The 26,330-nt window shown below is 43.2% G+C and overlaps 1 protein-coding gene across 2 annotated transcripts in view; it reads right to left on the reverse strand.

Annotated features, from left to right (window-relative positions):
• Positions 1–1,837: 1,837 nt before the first annotated feature.
• SEPHS1 (selenophosphate synthetase 1) overlaps positions 1,838–26,330 on the reverse strand; it is a 31,199-nt gene continuing 6,706 nt past the window's right edge. For both annotated transcript variants that reach the window (XM_032687254.1, XM_032687255.1), the window contains exons 4-9: positions 21,998–22,105; positions 20,957–21,111; positions 20,051–20,141; positions 16,734–16,833; positions 10,012–10,224; positions 1,838–5,468 (exon numbers count right to left, since the gene is read on the reverse strand). In XM_032687254.1, coding sequence (XP_032543145.1) covers positions 5,254–5,468; positions 10,012–10,224; positions 16,734–16,833; positions 20,051–20,141; positions 20,957–21,111; positions 21,998–22,105 — 882 coding nt within the window. In that variant the 3' untranslated portion in view covers positions 1,838–5,253. The remainder of the gene's footprint in view (positions 5,469–10,011; positions 10,225–16,733; positions 16,834–20,050; positions 20,142–20,956; positions 21,112–21,997; positions 22,106–26,330) is intronic.

Here is a 26,330-nt window from a genome sequence, read left to right on the forward strand (position 1 = left end):
GCTCTCATGGTCAGTGGTTCCACATATGCTGTTCATAGAAGTGGGACAAACCAGGTTAGGAACCCAGAAAAAAAAGATCTCTAAACGATTTTGTGTAGTCACAGAGCCAAGAGTACAGGCACTGTGAAGGGACAAGTTGCAACAGCAGTGACAGCACCCAGTCCATCATTGCCAAGGAAACCAGACCTTTGATTCCTGAGCTGTAACAAAACTCTTACTCATAGGTAAACAGAAAGTTAATAAAAGTACCTCAAATCAAACTCAAGTGAGGGGTAACAGAAAAAAAATCAAAAAACCCCAGAATAATAATTTTATTACTGAAGTCCTAATTATAACTGCACTGAAAGGCCTGTGTATAACTCAGATATATGCTGCAATTGCCTTTACAATCCAAATTGAAACAGGAACCTCAATACATCATCATCTGTTTCAAAATTTAGGTAAAAGTCCCATCAAAAAGATGAAGCAGAACAATACTACACATGCCTATTCTGGCAGGGACCTGTTTGCAATGTGGGTATTTCTTCCACAGGTGTTTGACAGCATCTTGTGCAAAGGTGTCTTTCATACCTGAAAAAAATGAACAAGAAGTAGTGATTTGGCTGTACTGATTTAGGAGTTTGAGAACCAAGATACTTTTATACATACATAATACATCCCTGCATAAATATATTTATAATCATGGAATATCCTGAGCTGGAAGGGACCCACAAGGACCACCAGTCCAACTCCTGGCTCTACACAGGACACCCCAAGAATCACACCATGTGCCTGAGAGTGTTGTCCGAAGGCTCCTTGAACTCTGTCAGGCCTGGTGCTGTGACCATTTCCGTGGGGAGCCTGTTCCAGCGCCTGACCACCTTCTGAGCAAAGAACCTTTTTCCTAATGTATGCATTTTTAAAAAGGAGCTTTGCATCTTAACAGCCCAGAGTGAATGATTTTCCAACCATCGATAAGCCTCACTTACCATGGTAAGTACAGGCTGAATCTCATGAACACAGGAAAAGAAACAAGGGAGAAATTTTCTTTGTTAAGAAAGCTGATGGTGGCATTAATCACTTTATTAAAATGGATGGCATTTAAGAGAGGCTGTGTCTTTGCAAAGTACTTTTACAGCTATGTCTGTCAATTTCCTGAATTTTATAGAACATTTTTATACAGCTGGTTTGCATTTGGCTTTTAGTTTTAATGTTTTCTGTTCATTAAATCACGAAACTAATAAAACCTAAACGATTGAGATTTCTCCAGCAGCACATGAACGTTCCTAATGCACAGTGTTATAATTTAATAAGCATCTCAATTGACTATTAAAATCCACATTATGATCAGAACTGTAATTCCAAAGATGAGGTCTTCTGAAAGCTTAATTTACTATGGTGGGAAGTGGCAGCTGCTCCAACTCAGCAAAATTAGCTTTTTTAACTGAGATGCCAGGGAAAACAGATGTAGATGAGACAATAACAAGAAAAACAAAATCCACTGCCGCCAACGCACAGGTTCATTTCTCATGACCAGAAGATTCAAGGAGGGATTCTGTGGACACATTAGCAGTGAAAAGGAGGAAAAGGGAAATATGGATTCAATAGAGAACAAAATAGGGGGACGTAGTGACAAATAAAAGGTCAAGGGTCTCGATGACTTCTCTGCCCTACGCTTTGCTCTAGTTCCTGGGCTCTGCTGAATTCCAAGATTCCTTTCCCCTCTTCAAGCAGCAGCCACAGGGGTTGCCAATCACATCTCTGGTCAGGATATGGATGAGCATCCAGGTGAATCTTCCCAACTGTTCACCAGACATTCAGTGAAAAATCAGTGAAACACTAAGCATCAGCCATTGTGCCCATCCACTCCCCCACAGTGACTCAGGTTTGCTGTCCTCTCACTGCAGCATTCACACTGATTTTCATAATCTCCTAATTAGAAAAGGGTCAGTCCTGAATTCCTAGCAAAGCATGAAAACAAAATAATAACTTCAAAAAAAAAAAAAGGACAAAGCTATTCTGGCTTTATATACTGCTGCAGATTTTAAGTGTTATTTTTTCCCTCATACAGGAAGAAAAGCAAAAGGCTTGAGGAAACCAACATATTAAAAGACTGATAACAGATACTAACTTTCCAAGAATATATGCTACTTAACAAATATATTGTTTAGGCTAGTGGTTATTTCAATTATTAAATTCTTTCTTTTTAAAGAAAGATTTTTTTTTTTCCCCACAACTTGGATGGAGTTTCACAGGCAGCCTTCTCGTACAGACAGGGATGGGAGCTGGTGCACGCAGAGGTACCTGTGTATGAAAAAAAGGTACATTACGTTTGTGTAAATGACTGGACATGACTAATAAAAACAACTGTTCACTGTTGCTTTCTCACAGCTTTTTGATGACAGCATGTCAAAAAAATCTTCGTTTAAAGAGGAGATCTCTTGTGTCTTGCTTAAAGGTGCAGGACTCAAGACTTGCCAGCCCCTTACAATACACTCTCCTACAGGTCATTCCTAGTGTACAATCTTTGATTTAGCAAAACAAATCATTCAAGCTCTTACACAAATCGCTGCACACCCCAAGTGATTAGGTGGTGCTCACAGAGGACATCCCAACTCATCACCCAAGCCAGGAAGCGCTTTGGGATGTAAATTCCAGCCATCGGGGGAAGCATCAGGAGAGGCTTCTGAGTCAGATCATATGACTACACCAGTATGGAAAGTGACTGAATCTTCTCTAGGGTTTTACTTGCATCTGTCTCACAGGAAGTCTTCCTCCAAAAGTCCAGATGGTTCTTGCTGATGGCTGTGGATTTCCACTCACCTTTCCACACACCCTTTCCTTGGACATGATCATTCTGCCATTCAAGTCACTTCTAGGGAAGGAGAAATGTTGTTTTCACACCTGGCTCATGAACTAACCATCATAACAAGTGAAAAAAGCACACCAATATCTACCAAACAGGACCTTTTCCTGCCTAGGGTGAACTGACACACATCCAGTGCCAGTTTAAAATACAACAGATCTGTGTAACAAGCACTTTCATGCAGAAGGACTCAACTGTTCTGCACCCATTTGATCTACTTAGGTGATTTTATTAGTTTTAAAAAAACCCCCTAAAGTAGTGTCTTGTCCATGACCATAATAAAGCAAATGAACAGATGTCAGGTCCATGGTTTCACATCAGGATACAGAACAAGTTTCACAAAACAGCGGGGGGAAAAAAGGAAAATCAATTTTTTTCACAACTGGCTTTTGATGCTTCAGAACTGCTGGAAAAAAACCTAGCAACTTTTTTTCCTCAAAGCAAAGTCAAAAACTTGGTTATTGCTTTGAGGCTTTGTGGTGAACGTGCAACTCTTGGACTTCATCTCCAGGAAAAGGAGCGTGAGAGTCTGCGTGGCTTAAGCTATTCCCAAGGAGGGGATGAAAAAAAGAAAAAAAAAAAATTCTAGCTTTGCAAAAGGTTGAGAACCTGAGTGGAAAAAAGATGAGCCAAGTTTTGCCAGAGATGCCATTAGGAGGAAGACTGGAAATTTAAACCTTGCATGAGGCACGAGATTGGCTCAGCTCCAGTGACTCAATGTTCATAGACAAAAGCCTTTGTAATTCTTGCTGCAGTAATGGTTATCCAAGACTTTTTTCTTCCTGGCCTGAATATCACAGAGCAAATTCCAGAATCTGGGAGAAGCTTCACTAGAGCAGGTTCAGTGCAGTTCAGAAGAAGGACAGCACGGTGTCTCTGAGCAGAGCAGGGTGAGCTGTGAGGCTGCTGCAGTGGGAAGAAATGGGCTCCAGCATCCAGCATTCCAGGACAGGGCTGCTCAGGAGCCCGTCTTTGCTGACAGCAGGCACAGTCAGGAGCACTTGCAGAGGAAACAATTCAAAATGTTGCCTACTTGGTGCTGGTGAGTAAAATAAACAAAATAGAGTGGGTAATATACTTGGAGATAACCTGCTTGCCCCCAGCTTTACTCAAGGTTACCACTGGACATCACACCTTGGAGAACTGATTAAAGGAGCGATTACAATTATCAATATAATCAAACATGCAATAGAATAAAAAAGCCTGAGGATTTCTTCTCTTTCCAGGGAATAATTCAGCTAGGAATCAAAAGTTCATGCACTTATACAAGAGCAATAAAAAAAATTAAATATTTATTTTGAATAACAAGCTTAAGTTCAAGCTGCAATGTTGGCAATGTTGGTTTTAAACACAGATCACAAAAGCGTGCAGAAAAATGTATTTGAGCAAAGAACAAAATAATACTAAGAATTATACTAAACAGCTGCTGATTTTTAAAGAAACAAAAAAGGCTTGTAATCACTATACAAAATATAAAATGTATTAAACACTACCATCCACAGAACAGAGGTTTATTTTAGTTTGATTATATTTAAAAATTATTTGTGTAGTTATTTATATAGTGAATTGTAAATGAATATTATACAGTAACCTCCTTTTGGTCTGAAAAACCTTTGTTGCACTATAGCACATCCAATCACGTTGCAAAAGGAAAAAAAAAAAAAAGAATTATTTGTCCTTACTATCAATAAAGAAAACAATCATTGATAATACAGTAAATATTGTCAGGTCTACAAATAATGAAATTTGAAATTACTCCTTCGACTCTGAAGCGCTTTCCATGCAAAAAGTCAGCACTTGCTGTTTAAACTGAGTGCACTACCAAGCAAAGTCCAGGGTCGTAGATGCTCTTGGTAAGACTAAACCTTACCAAAAAAAAAAAAAAAAAAATTTAAAAATAAAATAAATCGAAGATTGAATGCAATCATGCAACCATCTTACTACTGGGTAACCCACTGTGTCACTTGTCAATTTATTGCCTTTCTGGAATATCACTCAAGGCATCAAAATTAGACTCATGATAAATATACACATAATGAAAGGACACGAACTGCTATTTGACACTACTACTGGTAATGTCTGTGCTACGTGAAAGCACCTTTAAAAAGAGCCTATGCGGCAAGAGATAAGTGTCTAAAGATTCAAAATGAATCAACAGTATTGGATAACAATATAATTCTCAACTCAGAAGCTGCCTCAAGATTAGGTGCATCTTCAGTTAATGTAACAGGAAAAAAAGGCAATGGATTTCATTTTATTATTTGTATCCACTCATAAACTGACCTAAGGCCACCAGATGTGCAGACACAACAAGTTTTCTTTTCTTTTTTTTTTTTTTACAGTTCTTTAAATTGTAGGATGATAAGGGAATAGATCTATTCAAAAAACAAACAGCTATTTGATCTCTATTAAGAGGTGGCACCGGGCGTGGGGTTCACGTTCTGAGTGGCCACCTGTGGTGCCACCTCAATGATCCGTGGCTTGTCTATAATCCGGGCCGTGCGGTTGCCCTTCTCCACGATCCCGATGATCCACGCCTGGTGCCCCTCGCCGTATTTCGGAGACTTGATCTCGGCGCAGAATCGTGCTGCCTGCTCCCGTGGTAAGCAGATGAGGAGGCCTCCTGGGAAGAGAGAGAGAGCAGAGCATCAGACATCTGTTTGCAAAGCACTTCAAACCTGCATCTGCCAAAGCCCTACTTGGACAAGCACTTGGTGGCTTCAGTGGAGTCTAATGAAATCCAGCGATTCTAAGAGAAGACACCATGGAAGTCCAAGCTCTTGCTTTGCAGCAAGAGGTTTGTGCCTGAATTCAGTGTTTAGTTTCATATAAATGAAGCCAAATACACACAAAAGATGTTGGCAAAAGGACGTGGTACTGATGCCAACAAATGACATACTGAAACAACCCCAGCATTGTAACCTTCCACAGAGGACTGCAACGTGCCTTTACACAGAAACATTTTGGGTAAAGGTCATGTGCAGATACCTGTAACCACATATTGGTGGCAGCTGATTCTGTGAGTAATCCCATGGCCTGCAATGAAATCATTCATCAAAGCAGGGACCACTGCCCTGCTGAGAATGCAAGAGGCAGAACATTAAACACAGGCTTGATCCAGTGCTCCCTGTGACGGTCCCTGTGACTCCTTTGTTTGAGAAATTTTTTAGCCTTCCATTTAAGTATTTTTTCCCCTCAGACACAAGTGAAAATATTTTATTTACTAAAAAATGCTTTCAGAAGCAGCACAGTTAACTAGTTAGCAAGCTCACCATTCCACGATTAAACCTCAGAGCACTTCCACTCTAAGAATCTCAAAGCACTGAAAAAGGCAGCTTAGCAAGTGAATTGGAAATGTTTGGAGAACACAGGCAAGAGAGTAGATTCACACAAACAGAAATTTGGGCACATGCTGAGGCTCACTTACTCCTAAAGAGTAATTTGACCCTCACAAGTTATGCCACCAACTCTGGCCAACTCTGGGGCAAAGGGCCACCTGCTGAGCCGGGCTCAGTGCCACCTCCTGCTCCACAGCCCCCAGACAGGCCCTTGGCACCTTGGGCACCTTTATGTTTGACCTTAGCCACCTTTATGTTTGCTTTTCCAAGCACACAGTCAGTCCTCTCATTGGTGACTAAAGATACTTTTAATTTGAGGCCATGACAAAGAAGCAGCTACTGAACATGAGGAATTAATGATAAGGATAAATGGAAGAGCAAAAGCAATTTTTTCAATTCTACATGAAGAAAACAAGTGTGCCGGCCAGAAAATGCCCACCTCTCTGACATTTCAAAAATAACATCCAGGTACTTCCATCAAACCCAACAACAACAAAAAAAACCCCATAAGCTTGAATGACAGCGCTTAAAACTACTCCGGATGTAACAGACAAATCAATTGGAAAGGAATTATGTGACATTCCCATGGAAGGCTCTAAATCAAATAGAAGAGAAACTTACATTGTGATGCAAGTCAGGGAAGAGGTTTACAAGAGAGAGTGCAGAGGATGTACTAACCAGCCAGAAGGGAGGTGTACAAGTATGGCAAAAAAGGAAATGAGAAAGAGCACAAAAGTAATCTTCACTCAATTATCTTTTCAATACACACTCTGTTTCTGGAATTTTGTATCACTGGTACCTGCAGTCCATTATCATTCTTTGGCAAGATCAACACAAGTACAAAATCCCAGTTTCCAGTGAAAAATCGCTTCCCACAGTTTAATCAATAACCCTTAATAAATGCTATGGACTACTCTCAGCCAGCAGTAGGTTTCCTCTATGCAGGGATTATATTTATTTCTCTGCTAGACTGACCAGTCTCATTAAGCCTTGGGTAAGTCCTTAAGGTTCCCTACTATTTATTCTAGTCCAGTTTGTTATTGGTATTCCCAGCTGCTCTGGTTTTGGGGAGCTGAAAGGATGCAGACACTTGGTATCTGTCCTGGCTTATCTTTTTAAAAATAAAAAGGCTTTTTTTTTTTTGGTAAGAGGTTTTGAACAGTGCTTGTTTTAAGAGTATTGCAAGCAGAGAAGTGGACACAGAACACTTCAAAAGCAGGCTAGACAAAGCTTTGCAATTAAGAGCAGAGATACAAACAGTTCATGAATCAAAACCAAGTGTCCTTTCCCCTGCTAATGGCTTTCTCCCACAATGACTTGGATGAGATCATTAGCCCTGCCTCCAATCAGGCACTGACACAGCCCTTCTTTTCTACCCATCTGCCAATTTCCACCAAATGTGCACGAACACGAAGATGCTGAGATACCTCTACTACAGCTAAAAAAGTCATCTGACACCAGCCAGCAGCTTCAAAAGTTATTAGAAGAGGATGACAAAAATACACACATGCATAAGCGTCCCACACACAGTAACTCTGTGACTTATCTCTGCAAGCAGCTACTCTAACAGAGTTAATTCTTTGGAAACCAACTGCCTGACTGCAACTTTAACCACCAGCAAACAATTACCTAATAGAAAGCACAAAATCACGTAAAGTGCAATTTTAAGAAAATACACCATAAGCAAGAGTGCCTGGAAGATGGAAGAGATGACGTAACAGATGTTTTCAACGCTGACTTTTGTCAACAGGTGGCCAGCAAATGCACATGGGGAAAAAAAATCCCACAATAACCTTAACATCCATTCAAATAGTTTTCCAGTAAATTTCTCATTGCCTGCCCAGTCTGCTGAAAAACATCTGTTCACAGATGAAGAAGCGACAGACAGAGCGTGTCTGGAAGTTTAAGCCAACAGAGGAGGAGAGTGTCTGTATCACAGTATGAACAGCCCTGAGCAGCCCCCACCAGGCTTCCTCACAGCTGGGTATCGAGCACAGGGAGGCAGAGCCATGCCTTCACATAAATCAACTCCAGGACTTGAGGTGTGCAGACAGCCTGGGTCTGAAGGAGCCATCCTAGCAGAGCCTGCCCGAGCTCACACACTGCTGAGACACGTCAGGCTGTGCAGTGCAAGCCCAAAGCCTGTGTGACTGTGGTTACACAGCTTTCAGGGCAGGGCTGGTGTGTCCACGTGGCTACAGATCTTTTAAATACCTGGCAGACACTGCCCTCTCACAAATCCCTGTGGCCACCTCTAATGTGAGAAACCCAGTGCTGTGATGAAATCAAACAGACAAGCTCTGAGGCACCCACAGCTCACAGCCAGCCAGATACGTCTCGCTGGTTTTTCCATCATCATCCATCTCTGCCGAACACAGGCTGCTCAGCATTTCAAAGACAGTTCTCGCTCTCAAGTCCCAAAAGAGATTCTGAAGTCAAGCGTTTCCCACTTCCCAGCAGTGCATCCATCTGCACTGCTTCACATTCCCTCAGTGAAAAGGCAGAATTGGGTATCCCCAGGGAGCAGTATGGGCAGCTCCAAAGGCTTTGCAGCTAAACCATTCCCACACCAACTGCTATTCAAAACCTCTGCTATAGCCGCTCACCCGAGAGAGCACCTTGCAGTTCCAGCTCTGTGTCCCAGCTACTTTTTGGACTCTTTCCAACTGATAACAAATGCTACCAGCACTCTGGCTAGGTGGGCTCTGGGTAGTGAGAATCTGTCTGGTGCTACCAACCTTATTGACACATCTTGCCAAGCTGCCACCAGGTATTTCTGGTCCCTTCTTACTGATGCTGGATTCTTGAACTCTTCAAAGGCTTTACATCCCATATCCTATTACACATCACCTGAGCCACACAGTCTCTGTAGGACAGAGTGTCTGCTCAAACACAGATGGCCAAGGGACAATTCAGATCGGGGTAAGTTGTGTATTCACCAGGGGAAGAGTTTATGGCTCTCACTGTGATGCTTCTTTCCAGATCTTCGGACTGCTCAGCTTCAAGGGGCCCCCTCTGCTGTGAACTGCAGAGAACTTGGATAATACTTTTGGAGAGCCGGAAGAGGGTGGAGAAATGACGTAAGAGGAAAAAGACAGATTTGGTGCTACATCTTCTCCATTTCCCAAAGAGAAACAGAAGTCAGATTAAATTAGAAAAAACAGAACAGGACAGAAGATTCAAGGGGAAAGTGAAGTAGAAAGACTTCCAGCAGAGGACAGTGATTGTGCTCATCAGAGAAGTGGCCTACTCTTAAAAAGCAACTTAACAACTCTGTAAATGTTTGTCCACAGCCAGATCCTCCGTATAGTCTGTTGTATTCACTGTCACTGCAAGTGGCAGCTTTATTAAGCAGACAACTCAAGTAATGAAGGGGTCAGAGACCAATTTTTTTTTTCTGCTAGTCATAGTCCCTTATAGTCCAATTTCATAAAAGTAAGGGAGAAAATCTATATTCTTGGATGTCTGTATGCTGGGGACAGATAAGGCCTCACTCACAAAGACTGGCCCATTCATCACTCAGCTTCACAGATTTTCATAGTAACAAACCTAAAACCATCACAACCTTCTAACTGCAAACCCGCAAACCCAGGGTTTCTACAACAGTGTTCCATATGGAAGTAGAAGGCATTCAGAACAGGATAGTGGTTTGGAAGTTAGGCTGAAGAAGTCAGTTGTGAACAGCTGTGTGGCTGATGCTCATTAGCCTGGCTACCTGCCAAGCCAACTGTGCTGCTGAATGCACAAGGCACACGATTTGTACGTTTGATATTAAATTCTAAGGTGGGGGTGCAGGGAAGGAAAGAGGGTGGCACAACTGTCACCTACCTGAAGTCTCTGGACAAGTCCCGTGCATGAGGCCAAACATGTTTCCACAAGCCTTGCTGACAGCAGCCATCTTGGCAAGAACGGGAAGGTTATGGATCACGAAGGACACCTCGTTTCGCTGCTGCTTGGCAAGGTTCTGTGCATGCCCCAGGATCCCAAATCCTGTGATGTCTGTAGCTGCATGTGCATTGAAAGTGTGCATGAGTCCAGCAGCTACAAGAGAGGGAGGGGGGGAAAAAAAAAAAAAAATCAGAAAAAAACCAAATTATGAGGAAAAGCAATGCTTCAGCAATATTGTTAACAGTCTGAATGAAGTTGAATACCTTTAACCCAAGTTGGGTTGGGTTAAATTAATAAAATCATGCTTGAAGAGAACTGGAATTCACCAATACTGCATGTAACACTTAAAAAAAAATCAACTTGTATTTAAGATATTAAATCATGCTGAAAATCTGTCATCAAAGCTGCATTTATGGGCATGCTCTATTAGACATGTGCTACTAATTTATACTGGCAGTCTGAGAAACAGGGGTTTGCTTCAGATTCAAATCTATCTGAGGGCCAGAGAGGTTCTGAGCTCAGCTTTGCTTTACTAAGGGCAAGGACCAGAAACAGGTCAGTCTTCTCATATCTCTTCCTCTACCACTCAGGAATTGGTGACATCAGAACTTAATTGCTGGACACTCAAAGTTTAAGAGCTTAAGAACAAAGCCTGCAGGCTGTGGGGGAAGGGCTCCAGCCTCCCCACCTATGCATTCATGAAATTCCTGCACATTTGGAACTCCTGGATGGGAAAAAGGGCACCTCAGCATGCAGGACAATAGCCCAGTTAAGAATATGTAAGTGTTGTTAAAGGTGCCTGATGAGAGAGTGGAAAAAAACCAAAACCAAGAATGCTTTGCCCTTCTCTAGTGCTTCCCAATACAGGAGCAGGACTGAGTTTTTTTCCATAAGACAATCCCTGGTCATTTATTTTTCCTGGAAGGCTTTGTGACATAACAAAAAAAACCCAGTGGGATGACATAAGAAATGAAAGCTGAATGGAAAAAGAGATATTTAACTATCCCTGTTTCTTCAAGTGAGAAGTAAGAAAACACATAATTCAATTCTCTACTCTGTCAAAGATACTTTGAAAAAATAAGGGAAATCCTGAAATAAAATTTCTAGTGTAAGAGCAGAACCTTTCCTCAACCAAAATTAAGAAGAAAAAATGCAAACCAACACACAAAACCAGGAGAAAGACAAACAAACAAAAAAAGAGACCACGTGTTACACGTTCCACGCTTTGGGAAGCACAGAACATAACTGAATTAAAAAAGCCAAAATTTAAACTGAAGCTTACATAACATAAGAGCTTTTCCTTTCTTATTCTATTTCAAATTCTTTTAACCTTATCAGAGTCAGGCCTTCTCTATGCACAGAAGATAAGGAAAAAATCCAATATATGTCCCTTTAAAGCATCCTCTAACTCTTTGGGATGTTACTCACAGGAGTCATAATCGCATCCAGCAGCTTTGTGGTTTTGCTGTGTAATTAAAAGAGGGCATTTGATTTAAATTTGCTTATTTCACAAACACTGATCAAGCAAAAAGACAGGGCAGAAGGAAGGGATAAAGCAGTTGTGTCACACTTCCCCATGGCAGTGAAATGAAATTTGGTCATGGCTGGGCTTCGCGAACGAAGATTTGGGAAGGCTTTATCCACATTTGTTACATGCACGTTGGTGACTTATGAGGCCAATACGTGACAGACATATCCGGTTGCAAAAGGCACAATAGAAAGACTCCTTAGATGGTGTATTCCGCAAGACACGGTTCTTCCTGCGTTGCCTTTTCTCCTCGAGAGTGATCCTGCGTGTGTTCTCAAAGGCTTCCGCAGCGTTATGGATGCTGTGTCTCCAGGCCTCCCGATTTGAGGCCAGAGTGGACCAATTATGGTGATCAATATGGCCAAGGCTGAGATGTTGTTTCAGGGAGTCCTTGAATCTTTTCTTCGGGGCTCCTCTCTTGCGGCAGCCAGTGGCAAGTTCACCATAGAGCAAGATCTTAGGGAGGCGGTGGTCCTTCATCCTGGAGACGTGCCCTGCCCATCGCAGCTGTGTTCTCATCAGCATGGCCTCTACACTTGTGACTGCTGCTTGCTCAAGAACAGATGTATTGGTCACATAATCTGACCAGTGGATGTTTAAGATTGTACGGAGGCAGCGCTGATGGAAGCGTTCTAGGAGACGCAGGTGGTGGCGGTAGATGACCCATGATTCGGAACCATACAAGAGAGTAGACAACACTATGGCTTTGTAAACACTGATCTTTGTGCTTTTCTTCAAGTGTTTATTACGCCATACTCTTTTGTGGAGTTTTCCGAAAGCACTGTATGCCTTTGCCAACCTGTTGTCTATCTCCCCGTCAATCTTACCATCCGAGGAGATGAGGCTACCTAGGTAATTAAACTGCTGGACTGATTTGAGCTCTGATTGGCCAATGGTGATATGGGGATGATGGAAGACTTCCTGAGGTGCAGGTTGATGGAGAACTTCTGTCTTCTTTAGGCTGACTTCCAGCCCAAAGAGCTCAGCAGCATCTGCAAAGCAGGATGTTAAACGTTGCAGAGCTGCTTCTGTGTGGGCAACAAGGGCGGCATCATCAGCATAAAGCAGCTCCCGGACAAGATGGTTTAGGGTCTTGGTGTGGGCCTTCAGACGCCTTAGATTGAACAGGCTTCCATCAGTACGATATCGAATGTAGATACCGTCCTGATCATCGAGGTCTGCTGTGGCCCTTTGGAGCATCATGCTAAAAAAGATTGTGAATAAGGTAGGAGCGAGAACGCAGCCTTGTTTCACACCATTCTTAATTAAAAAGGGCTCAGAAAGTGTATTGCCATACCTGACTTGGCCGTGCTGATCCTCATGAAGTGAGATGATCATTTTAAGGAACTTGGAGGGACAACCTAAACGTTCCAAAATCTGCCACAGACCTTTTCTGCTCACAGTATCAAAAGCCTCGGTGAGGTCGACAAAGGTTACATAAAGACCTTTGTTCTGTTCCCTACATTTCTCTTGCAGTTGTCTGAGAACAAATACCATGTCTGTGGTGCTTCTGTTGGCTCTGAAACCACACTGACTTTCAGGTAGGATCCCTTCTGCTATAGTGGGTATTAGTCTGTTCAAGAGTATTCTTGCCAGGATTTTGCCAGCAATGGAGAGCAGAGTAATACCACGGTAGTTTGAGCAGTCAGATTTAATACCTTTCTTCTTATACAAAGTGATGATGACAGCATCACGAAGGTCTGATGGTAGTTCACCGAGCTCCCAGCAGCGCACCACAAACTCGTGAAATTTGGTGTGGAGGGCAAGGCCCCCATGTTTCCAGACTTCAGGTGGAATTCCATCAACCCCAGCTGCCTTGCCGATTTTTACCTGCTGTATGGCCTTGAGGGTTTCTCCTAAAGTGGGGGCAGTATCCAATTCATACTTTACTGGTTGTTGTGTGATGGACTGAATTGCTGAGTCTTGGACCACACGGTTGGTACTGAAAAGAGTTTGAAAGTGTTCAGACCATCGATTCAGAATGGAGGTTTTATCTGTTAGAAGCGTTTGGCCATCAGCACTGAGTAGAGGGCTTTGTACCTGGTAAGTGGGCCCGTATGCTGTCTTCAAGGCTTCATAGAAACCTTTGTGATCACCCATATCTGCGCATAATTGAGTTTTTACAGCTAGATCGATCCACCACTTGTTCTGGATGTCACGGAGTTTCTGTTGGAGCCTGCTGCATGCGAGACGAAAGGCTGTTTTTCTTGCGTGACAGGATGGCAGTGCAAGGTGTGCTTGGTGGGCGGTTCTCTTCTTCCTCAACAAGTCCTGGATTTCTTGGTTGTTTTCGTCAAACCAGTCCTTGTTCTTCTTGAGGGAGAACCCTAAGTATTCTTCGGAGGATTGCAGAATGCTGTTTTTAATATGCTGCCAGGTAGTTTCAGGAGAGGAATCTGCAGAAACTGTGGAACGGTTTTCAAGCCTAGTTTGAAGGTTTGCCTGGAATCTCTCTCTTACTGTGGCTGATTGGAGATTGTTAACTTGGAGTTTTCTCCTTGTGATGTTGCCCATTTTGGGTTTGAATTTAAGATTGAAGCTGAGTTTGCAGCGCACAAGCCGATGGTCTGTCTGGCATTCTGCACTGGGCATCACGCGGGTATGGAGGACATCGCGAACATCTCTCCGTCGCACCAGGACATAATCGATGAGATGCCAATGCTTAGATCTGGGGTGCATCCAGGTTGTCTTCAGACTATCTTTCTGCTGAAAGATAGTATTAGTGATGGTGAGCTGTTGCTCTGCACAGAATTCTAGCAGGAGTCAACCATTGTCGTTGCAGTTACCAACACCATGTTTGCCTAATATTCCTTTCCAGGCATCAAAATTCTTACCTACTCTGGCGTTGAAATCACCAAGGATAATGATCTTATCATCTGCGGGCACTTTTTGGGTAAGGTGGCGCAGGTCAGCATAAAATTTGTCCTTTTCGGCAGGGTCAGCTTGGAGAGTTGGGGCATATATACTAAAGAGGACGACGTGTTGGTTGTTGTGGAGTGGAAGGCGTAGGGAGATAATGCGGTCAGAGTGACCTGTTGGCAGATTTTCGAGTTTGGGAAGAATAGAGTTTTTGATCATGAAGCCGACACCTGAGAGATGTTTTTCGGTTCTGGGCTTACCTGACCAGAAGAGTGTGTAACCAGCACCATGTTCTCTGAGGCTTCCTTCCTCGTGAAGGCGAACTTCACTGAGGGCAGCTATGTCGATGTTGAGACGAGCCAGCTCATGGGCAATTAGGGCAGAACGCCGCTCAGGACGTCCACTATCCGCAGAATCGAGCATGGTTCTGATATTCCAACATGCTAGAGTTAATTTAGGTACACCTTTGGAGGCAGGTGCATGCCTTTGTCTTTTGTTCTTTGTGCGACCGCATTGGGAGAAGATGCCCGTTGGCCTGCGGTTAACCAACCGGGTGAAAGTGGAGATGAGCTTTGTTTAGGCCACCTTTTCTAGGCCCCTCTCCGAGTGGAGCAAGCAGTGCTGTCCTTGAAAAGGCTGCTTGGTCGTTCAGGGTGCTGCCCCAAGAGACTGTCATCTCCGGTCAGTCTCAAATGACCAATATCCTGAACCGCCTGCATGCGGAGTTGAGTCTGCGGCTCCCAGTGCACCTTTCACCTGCCGTTTCAACCCTCGCCCGTCGCTACAGGACTTTTTGCATGTGGGTAAAGCCTTCAAGCCTGCGCAATGGATTTTTTAGGTGAGATGCAGTATGCGCGGAACTGAACCCACCCTTTAATCCTGAGGTTCATCTGCCAGGGCCGAGCGAGCTTGGACGGTGGCAGCGAAATGCTCAGGACGTAGGTTTGGTTAGAGTGACCTTCTCTTAGATGGATGGCCTTACAGGGCTAAGCGAGCTCCATCTGCCCGGGTTTGAGATTAGAGTTGTCCTTCTCCTAGGATGACTGCCAGGAGGCTAACGAGCTCATCCTGCCCATAGATTTATTGTATCTGGCCCTGCTGTTTTGACCTGTCTGGCATGGGCGGCCCTACCGAAGGCATGTACCATCGCCAGCATAGCCCAAAACCACACAGGGACATACAGGCTACGTTCCTGTTAGAATGGTTTGGGCAGGTCTTTGATTTTCTGCTTTACTATCACCTATTTATATACAGTCATAAGGAGATACCCAGGAACAGCCCTTTGTCCTGCCCACCCTTTACAGGACGTAACAGAGCAGAGCAAACTTATCTGGAACATGCTGAACCTGGGCAGTAGCAGCAGATGAGCCAAAAACAAACAGAAAAACAAACTGACCAAGTGTTCTGGTCCTTGAACCCATCCAAGGCTGAGGTGCTTTTCAAGTCCCCAGCTTTGCTGGGACCCCCATCACTCTGAAGGAACCCCACTATTCTCCCTGACCATGTCCTTCCTCCACTGTGTTACCAGGTATTTGCAGGTGCACTGCACATCTGTTACATTTCATACAGGAGTGCCCTGCTTCCCCCCCCGTCAATTAGAAGCCCCCCATGGCCTGCTCGATACCCCTCCCCTCTCTTCCCCACTCCCTTCCCCAGAACCCCCCGTCCCCCTTCCCCCCAGACCTGAAACGGCAAACCTCTGTGTGCTCCGAAGCTGCTCTATCCTCCTCCATAGGTGTGTAGCAACTGCTGGCAAGGCTCCCCCACTTTCTCTCTCCCCTCTCCTGCTGAGACTGCACCTTGAGACTAAACCGCGCGCGCGGCACGTACCGTGCCCTCCGACCCTGCGTGAGAGCCAGCCCCAGCCCCCAGCCCGGCCCCCCCCAACCCCTGTACCTTTCCGGCAACGTACCGTGCCCTCCGACCCTGCGTGAGAGCCAGCCCCAGCCCCCAGCCCGGCCCCCCCCCAGCCCCTGTACCTTTCCGGCAACGTACCGTGCCCTCCGACCCTGCGTGAGAGCCAGCCCCAGCCCCCAGCCCGGCCCCCCCCAACCCCTGTACCTTTCCGGCAACGTACCGTGCCCTCCGACCCTGCGTGAGAGCCAGCCCCAGCCCCCAGCCCGGCCCCTCCCAACCCCTGTACCTTTCCGGCAACGTACCGTGCCCTCCGACCCTGCGTGAGAGCCAGCCCCAGCCCCCAGCCCGGCCCCCCCCCGAAATGAAATGAAATTTGGTACGGAACCGGAAAAATCCACAACCCCCTTCCCCTTCTTACCTGTTCTGTTCAGCCGTGCCATGTTCATCATTGCCTCCTGGTATGCAAGTTCTACATCCTCTTGCGTTACCACAAGCTTGATTTTATTCCACTTTTCAGGCTATTGGATGAAATAAAGATGATTCTTTTAGATTTTCAGCTTTATATTTTAAAGCATACACTTACCACTTTTTTTTTTAAAAAATCCCTAATAAAAAATGTACTTTTTAAAAAAACTCAGTTAAAGTGGGGCAAAAGGGTCAACAGTCAGAGGTGTGTGCCTTACTCTGCTGTACCCAAGATCTATTAGGCACCTCAAATCCTGCTGTCAGCAGCTGAGTGGAGTGGAATAAACTACCCCAGGGCAAAAACTCCTTCAAGGCAACTCTCTGGATTGAATCCTCTCAGGCGAATAAACAGAACTTGGTTGCTGGAAGTTGAGATTTGTAATCTCTGGTTTCTTCTTTTTTTAAGAGAAAGAATTCTTGATTTCACACCTGGACACTTTGATCAGGAAACAGCACTGATATCCACCAGTCCAAGTCAGAGGAATGTATGCTAAAGTAGGATATAATCACTCTGGTTTAGGACTAAGGCAGTTTCATTACTCTGCTTTACAGTTTAATACCAGCATCCCCTTCCACCCATTCTCCAGTGTCTTGTATGGACTCATTTCTTCATCACATTCCAAGTAATGCTTTTCATCCCAGAAAGGTTTCAGAACAATTTAGCAAGTGGTACCTTTATAAAGACCAATTGCTTCATTCCAAGCTGAAGGGATTCCAGATCCAGAATGAAACAAAGCAACTATTTAACTGTTAAGAGCAACATTACAAACTAATTTAACTTTTTTTCAATGAAAAAAAATTACAGAGAACTGAAAGTAAACAAACATAGGATTTTCTGAAGCCACAATGTCTACACTGCCACTCCATAGAGTAAATGCATAGAACAAACCTCTTACTAAACCAAAGGTGCAAAAAGTACTAAGAATCAATACATGATGCTGCACTGGTGGAGGATCTTGTCTTAACAAATGGACACTGACTTCAAGGGGTGTAAGAGAGAATCCAGAAGTGGCAAAATGGGGAAAGACAGGTCAGCTGAAATAAATAAATTTGGAAAGAGCAAGGAAATGATGGCAGTGGGATCAGAGTTTCTGAACTTAGGTTGAACTGGATCTACCAATTAATTAAAAAAAACATTTTTGCTTACATAAATGAGAGACCTTATCAAAAAATAAAATGGGACTGTTACAGAGATGACAGAACAGTGATTATTCTCACTCTGGGTATGACTGAAAAACTTGAGCAATCACTCTGCTTTAGTTTTCAAAAATGAAGTTCTGAGGCTGATCATGGGATGGAAACCAGTCAGATGATGGGAATGGAAATCAGGAACTATAGGGAAGCAGAACTCAAGGCTGAGGCTGTAAGAGCCACAAACACAGGTAGCTAGCTTACAAAGAGGCAAATCAAATACCAGGGTTAGTCAACAGGGCACAAAGGCAGAAAAGTTCACAAAAACTCCCAAACAAGTTTTAAAAGCAAGCTTAGATTTCCAAACTGAAGGGTCTGTAGACAAAAGCAAGGCCAGAAAACCCTCTCTGAAGGGGCACATCAGAGCAACCACTCTCATGCATTTAAAAGAGAAAAAGCAAAGGGATGGCAGTTCCCAGCTGTGGACCAGCCTGGCTGCCAGAGCCACAGCCAATGGCTCCATCACCCCTGGCACATCCCTGACCTGATCTTGGGGCCCATGGAGCCCAGCTCCCTGCAGGCTCTGCAGTCTCTTCCCAGAAACACAGCTGGGACTGGCTGCAGCAGTGCTGGCAGCAACCAAGCAAGAAGGACAAATTTCACCTTCACTTGGATCTTCCTTTCACTTGTCATCAGGAACTTGCTCACTTCTGCCCTGTTTAAATACCTCAGCTTTTAGGTTGTTGGGCTTTTTTAAAATTTATATTTCAGCCACATATCTCTACACTCCCCTTTTCCTTTCTTCCTTATGCATAAACCTGATGTACTATAGCTTCTCCCACATACTTTTTCATACAAAGTCCAATTCCCTACCAAAATTTCATTTACAGATGGATTTGTGATTGGTAATTCTAGTTTCCCTTTCCCTACTTTTTCATAAAACAAATCTAAAGAAAAGGCAGCACAGCTGCTCAGAAATTTTCCTAACACAACTGAAGTTATATTCTGTTTACACATAATAGGAGGATTTATTTCCTTGCTGTCCTTGTTTTTCAGACTGAAAGTGTTTCTGTTTGACAGTCAAGGAAATTAGTAGTATTTGAAATATGTGGAAATTCAGAATATCCTTAATTTTCAAGTCTGCTCGTCAGTACAATAACAGATAAGTTAAGAAGTAAGATTATGGCCAGTAAACATACTATAAAATTGGTGTCTTGTTTCACTCCATTTTCATATCAAGATTATCTGAGGCCCTGATCCTTATATCTGTTTGGAAAAAAACACAGGATTCTGAAGAGGTCAGAACTAGGCCAGATCCTATACAGAAGGAGAAAAATATTTTTCTCTTGTTGCTCACGCTTCAGACTCCAGCGAAGGTTTAAGCTGGTTCTCTCCCACTTTTCTAACACTAGCTGAGTAATTAGAATTCATCTGACAATGCAGTGGCCAACAGCCAAACCAAAGTAGATTCCAGCTCACTCCTCTGCCAGTCTATTGGCTCAGTAGTCCCAAAAGTAGAAAAGATGCATCTTTTCGAAGTGTAAACTGAGCAGTTATAATTTTGAAGACACATAGTGGGAGCCAGACAACATAAGCAGATGCCAATTTTGCAATCACTTTTCAGTTCAGTAGTTATATTTTTGCTTGAAGAAACAGATGGAAGTATGTCTACATACATAATGCTGCTAGAAATATTCTTATTGAATGCACAGGGCAGTACATGTGAAACGTAGATATATTTCCATGTACACAAGCAGAAAGCCCAAGAGCACAGACAGCACTCTTGGCCTAATTACTATCAATAAGTGTTGCCAATTACTTTGGCAGGTGGAGTAGGGAATAATTTGACCCAGGGTGCTAGTCTGTTGTTCTGTTAGTAAACAATTTTATTACAGCAATGCCTGAGAAATAACTAAGAATTAGGTGCAATTAAGAAGGGCTCACTAAGCACAAAATATTAAACTGCCTTGATTCTGATAGTTTTGCATGTAAGCAGGGAAAGCTGAGACACCAAGGAGGAAGGAGGAAAGGTGATAGATCACTCCCACATGAGCTGAACTTTGTCATTTTGAAGGAATAAGGGAGGTCACCTTTAACTCACAACCCTCTTCCCTGTTTCTTTTTTTGTAGTGTACTCACAATATCTAGCCACTGGTGCACAGCTACAGCCACTTGTGTTCCCAAGGGTTTAGTTAATACAAGCACATCTCCTGGCACTGCATTGTCTGGCCTGAAAACAAAGAATTCATACATTAATTACATAGCAAGATTCACAAACGTCATTAGGAACAAGTGCTGATAATTACATTTTCACAGACCCGTGTATCTTGTTGCACAGTTAAAAAACTGACTAATTGCAGAATTACCCTTGGGGATTCACTGCCATGCAATATTATTGAGCAAAGTGCTGCAAACTTATTTAAAAGTGCTAATCCTTCTTTCTCAGAATAGAACAATGCTTGCAGTCAGACATACACCAAATTACATCTTTTCTGTCAATTTACTGGAGACATAAACGAGGATAGGGGGACAAATTAACCTTTGTTACTCAGGGCATAAGATACCCAACACTAGGATCATGAACAAACTCATTTGTATAGTATAACATGCCACAGAGGGACACTGAAGATCAGCTTCTGTTAAATAGACAGAGTGCTGCAAATACAAGAATCCTGTAGTTTTCTACAGCCATTAACAAGATAATTGGGAGATGGCTTAGAAACTTATGTTTAAATGTGACAGAAATTTATGTTCAAAACAGTCTCCAATATCTTTGAAAATTAGAAGCTTAAGTCTCCTGTCAAAAGAAGAATAGGATCAAAAGGTACTGGGGGTTGGGGAGAAGTAAGAGGACATCCTGTCTAAAAAAAAGCAAATAGGTACAAAAGCATTGTGGCACCTGTTGAGTGCTGAGGACAAATGCAAGGAGGAGAAGGCACTGCTTTATTCATCAGAGACACACCACAACATCACAACATGGTGCTTACAGGGTTTTTACTGTACCCCTTCAGACCACTGCCTTTGGTTGTTTAGTGATTAACTTACATTATAAATTCATTAGGCTGACAGACTGTCGTGGCCACTCCTCCTAGAACAATCCAGGGATTTAACACTGTTTGCCCACCAGTAACAGATGTTCCTGCCTCTTCTGCTGCATCTTTGAAACCCTGGATAATTAGAGGCATCACTTTGTCTCTTTCCTAGAGATCAAAACAGAAGTCAGAGTTCCATACACAGCAGTGCTCCTCATTTCAAGACTTGTGCAGGGCTTTAATCACTCAAGCCAAATGCCCTCATGGCAAACAGTTCAAGACAGACAAGCCAGCCTTAGGAAGAGTCTGGCCTCCTGAAACCTTCATGTTATCCCATAGAGTTATGGTTTTACAGCTCCACGTGAAAGAGGTGGAAAGACACTTAACACTGAGGAAACATTCTTCAAAAGGTTATGTAAAAGTAACCAGACTTCTGGGAACTCAGGACAAAGTATCCATCTGCTCTTATCAGGCACAGCCATAGCAGCCCGGTGCAAAAAGGCCAAGTTAAATCAAGATGCATTTGGCCTCCACTAACCAGCAAAGTTTCAACTTACATCCTTCTAAGAATAAACATCCTTTTTTTTGCTACAGCAAAACAAACATACATGCTGGTCACTTCCACAAAAAAAAAAAAAAAACAAAACAACAAAACCCCCCCAAAACCCCAACCAACAAGCAAACAAACAAAAAAAAACCAAAAAAACCCCCATAAAAAAATAAAAATAAAGCAAAACTAACCAAGGATTATCTATGAATTGGCAATCAAATGCTGGCCTTGGAGCAGTATTGTCCTGAAGTGACAGAAGGAGGGACCCCATTTTGGTGGGGATGAAGGCAGCAGATTACAATGCCACAGGAAACTGAACTTTTAGCACCTGACCTCAGAATGTTCATGAGGCAAGAGCCACACTATGAACTGAGCTATTCAACAAAACCATCTCTTCTTTAAAAGGGTTCAGACTTTGGGGAGAAAATACACTAAAGGTAAATCCGTTCTAAGCACACTTAGCTGTTCAGGTCTTCCAACAAAAGAAAGTATCAAAAATCTCACCCTATCTGTCATTTTATTGCTGATTCCAAGGAGCATCAACATGTTGTCACATTCTGTGACCCCCATGGCATAAAGGTCACTTAGGACGTTGGCACACGCTATCCGGCCCTGAAAGAGAAAGAAAGACAAAAAAAAAAAAAATCTGCAGGACTGTAGGTGAATGTTTAAACACCTGCCAGGAACAAAGCTTCCAGTATGGGTTTGCACTCTGACACAGCTGCTTATTCCACAGGCTCCAGCATTAAGAAACCCAGCCACAGATGTAGGACGATCCATTTCATGCTACGTGTCCATCTAGAAGTCCAGGATCTGCTCCTTTTACAGGAACAGGGAGAATTCATCCCAGCTGTCTTTCTCAGCATTCTCTCTCACTGACTGTGTAGGAATCCCAGAGTTCAGACTGGATGTCCAGTCTGAGAGGCCAAAGTTAAGCTTGACAGTCTGTCTTTGGTAACAAGCTCAGTTTACTTCATCTGATACATTCCTGTTAACTTTATTCCAGCACAAAACTGTACATCCCGATGAAGACGACCATAGCATGGAATTCACAAATGCTAGGAAGCCAATCCAAAATGCTGTATTGCTGTACCTCTTCTGCATCAGAATGCACAGGAGACAGGGACCTTGATGAGAAAGCTGTTTGTCCTCTGCACTACCCTGAAGGCCATGTCTATACTCTTCAATTTTTAGGAGAGTACTTCTCTTCCCGGAGGATACAGACAAGAAGTCAGGAAGCTGACAACACTGAGAAGCCATCACTTGTGTCACATGAAATTAGCTACTCTAATTTTACTAAATTAATGGTTCTGAGTCAGAGTTTCTGGGGTATGGACCCAGCACAGATGAGACATCCAGTTTCCTGATGAAGATGCAGAACTTCCTGACACAGGATGTGCCCCAGGGGACAGCAAGATATTTCAAAACACAGGACAAATCCTGTTGTGTTACCCTGGAAAACTCCATGCATTCTATGAAAATTGTTTTAGGTTTACAGCTGCAGAATGGTAACCAATAACTGTTTTTATGATTTTAAATCGGGTTCACAGGCAACACCACCATGATAAAAAACAACAGTATGCTTATTTGACAAAATTTGCACAATTCACAAGAAAGTACTATTTCCAGGCAGTTACCTCACTTGATGATGACATAAAATAACATGTCCAAATCACAATTAAATATAATCCAGTTTTTCATATGTTCAAGAGCTTCCAGTAGCACCAGGGGAATCTCTTACATTTGGAACTGGAATATGGATTAGTCATTTAAATCTTAAACTATTAAGAAAAGAGTGAGCTGGGTATTGCATGGTTTGATGGATATTGGCTGTTAAATTTCTAGATGCCTACCATTCCCCTTCTCTGGAAGGGAACTAAAACCATTCTGTGTAATCTTCAGTATTTACCAAGCAAGCTGCTGGTTTATGCCCTGTTAGGAACCAAGAGATAAGTTTTTAAAACAACAACGACAACAGCTCTGATAGTCAGAGGTCAGTCTAACAACCCTTTTGCCAACTGCCAAAACCACTATGGAAACAAATTCAGTACAAGTCTCAAGTCTGAAGCAGCAGAGAGAACAATACACAGCTTGTGAACACTGACAAACACAACAGGACTCACAAACAGGGGTCAGTCCTGCAGGCTACCTGCCTGCTTGCTCAGGTATTTGTGTTTCAGGGGGACTATGTGCACTACTAAGAACTATTTTCAAGGGCAAAGGATGAAGAATCAGACACCCATCTCCAGTCCTAAGCGAAGGTTCTTCTTAAAAGAGCAACAAAAAGGTTCCTGGAATGGAAGGGGAAGGGCATCCTCTCTCAAACTACACAGTTCCCTGCTCCTGTATTCAAACAGGTGTCTCCACAGTGCCACAACAGAAGCCAGAACCAATCCTATTCCCAGTGGATTGATACTTATTAAGAAACCTATTTTCAATTGCTTGTAACTTTTCTAATAAACCATTTAAGCTGAATAAATCCTCTCCTGGATATGGATTTTACAGGTGTACATCCTATTCTGCACATGGACTGAGTGTTTTCAAAGACAAATAGAAGGAGAAAGGGGAAAAAGAAGGAAGAATGATTTTGCATATAACTGCAGAAGTTAGTTTTAAAATAGGCAGTGACAGAGCGAGAGAAATCTGTTTTCTGAAGCAGAAATCTGAAGTTCAGCTGAGTCCACACACAGTTTTGCTTCCCTCAGCTGTTTACTAATCCCTTCTGTCACAGCACCCAGCTTAGAGTTCATCTGCACTTCTGGATTTCCCTCTTTTCTCCCTCTTCTTCAACTAGGAAGAGAGATCAGAAAAGGAGTTGCAGGTAGACCCTGTGCACAGAGAAAGGAAGAGGCTCTAAAACAGGGAATACCTGCTCAAAACCAGACTAGAACTGACCTGGTAAGGAGACTGAGAGGAAGGGCAAGGAAAGTGTGGACTGCACATGAGTGATAATGGTCACAGAGTAGTAACAGGCATGGGTCAGGGGACATCCAGACTTAAATGAGGGAAAGAAGCAGTTGGAGAAGCAGAGCAGCAGCAGCCTGTCTTGAACAGAGGAGTCCACAGCACACTCCTTTATACAGCCTGGACACAAACTCAAACTTCCCACATCTCACCATTCCTCTGCTTGTAACAACCATCCATAAACCCTGTGGTTGGTTGTATTTGACTGTCCTCTAACCAGTGTTGGTCCACACAAGAAAACATATTTACTGCCCCTTGAGGTACTCTAGCCCCCAGGAGAGAGAGGTCTGAGTAGAGGGTCCAGCAGCATTAATCCTGCTGGATCATCACTGCCAGTACCAGCAAGCAGGCTTGTGACAGAATCCCTGTTCTCAGTCAGCTTTTAGGAAGAAATACACATCTGTAAACAGATTAGGAAGTGGCCAGTCACCAGATTAAAATGAATGCCTTCAAGAATGAAAAGTGAAGGACTTGAGAGTTAGACAGCACCAAAGTTACAGCTGCTGGTGCATGTGGATCACAGCATAGACTGTGACTATGATGCTAACACTGAAGCTGGCCTAAGGCCAAATTTACATTTCACTCCAACCACACAGGCCTAAACCTTATCTGGGCACAGGCTCATCTATCTACTCCTGCGGCACCTCAAACCCTTTGTATCTCCAAGCAAAGCAAAACTCCCCCTTCACCACAGCCTCTACCACTGTCCCTCGTGAGTTTTTGTTACAAGGTGAGAAAAAAAAGCTTCTCAGATGATGAACTTGAACACAGATCTCCAAACATTTTTTTTCCCCCCTCTGGTCCCTGACGAGTTGCCACATGATATTAAGGCAACCCACTTGAATCAAATTTCTCAGGAGAGCTCAACAGCTCCATACTCCAGAGGCCAGCCTGAGATTTTGGCTGCTCAGTTTGCAAAGAGCTCTTCTGGAACAGAAATCAAAGGAGCTACGCTTGCATATGTGCACACCACCTGGTCAAGCATGCTAAAAAAAGAAAAAAGTTGGTCCCAATCTCAAACTGTGTGTCCAAAACCTACCAGACAGGTCTCACAGAGCAAACAACAAACCCACAGCAGCAAATAAAGCATGCAGGCACCCCAACAGCAGTAAAAACATGCAAAGGAGTCACATCCAAATCACAGGAGCCATGAATTCTAGCACTTCTTAACTTTCATTTAACATTTCCTTACAGCTTTATTAAGTCTTTTTTTTTTTTTTTAATTAATTTGTTTCTCCGTGATCTTCTCTTCAAGTCAATACTGATCACTGCCACACATATCTCCACACAGCAATCTCTACTGGGACAGACTGCATGAAATAGGGACACAGAAGCAACTGAAGCCAAAGTGCACCCAACTTCCAACAAGTCATTTCAATGTACCCATGTTCAAGTGGGGGTAGTACAACAGGAAGCTGGTGTTCAAAGGCACTCTGAAGTTGCCAGGTGCTATTGGCAGCTACAGATATTTAGGTTTTTCCAGTTCTAACATGTTACCTGGTTATTTCAGTATCTTAAAAAAGGCCAATTACAATGTGGTTCTGCTCATAAGTGGAATTTACTCTCTGTTGCTTCACAGGCATCTCTTCTTCCCCCTTTTGGGCTTTACAAGCCAAATCCCACAGAACAAGAGATGAAGGGAAATTTGAATTGAAGGTGGCAGTTCTCCCAGCTTTCACCTATAGAAAGCAGCACTGCAGAATTCCCGGCCAACATGGAAGACTACAGGATGAAATGACACCTTTCTCTCTTCAAGCCTATTTAGGAAAGCCTCTGAAGGCAATTAATCACACAATTAGCACTGCACATCTAGAAGAAACAGTCAGAACTGCCAGTGGATTGGTGAGAAGCCAAAATCAGCGACAGAGCCAAG

The sequence above is a fragment of the Chiroxiphia lanceolata genome, chromosome 5, assembly GCF_009829145.1.
Source record: "Chiroxiphia lanceolata isolate bChiLan1 chromosome 5, bChiLan1.pri, whole genome shotgun sequence".
Taxonomy (NCBI): Eukaryota; Metazoa; Chordata; class Aves; order Passeriformes; family Pipridae; genus Chiroxiphia; species Chiroxiphia lanceolata.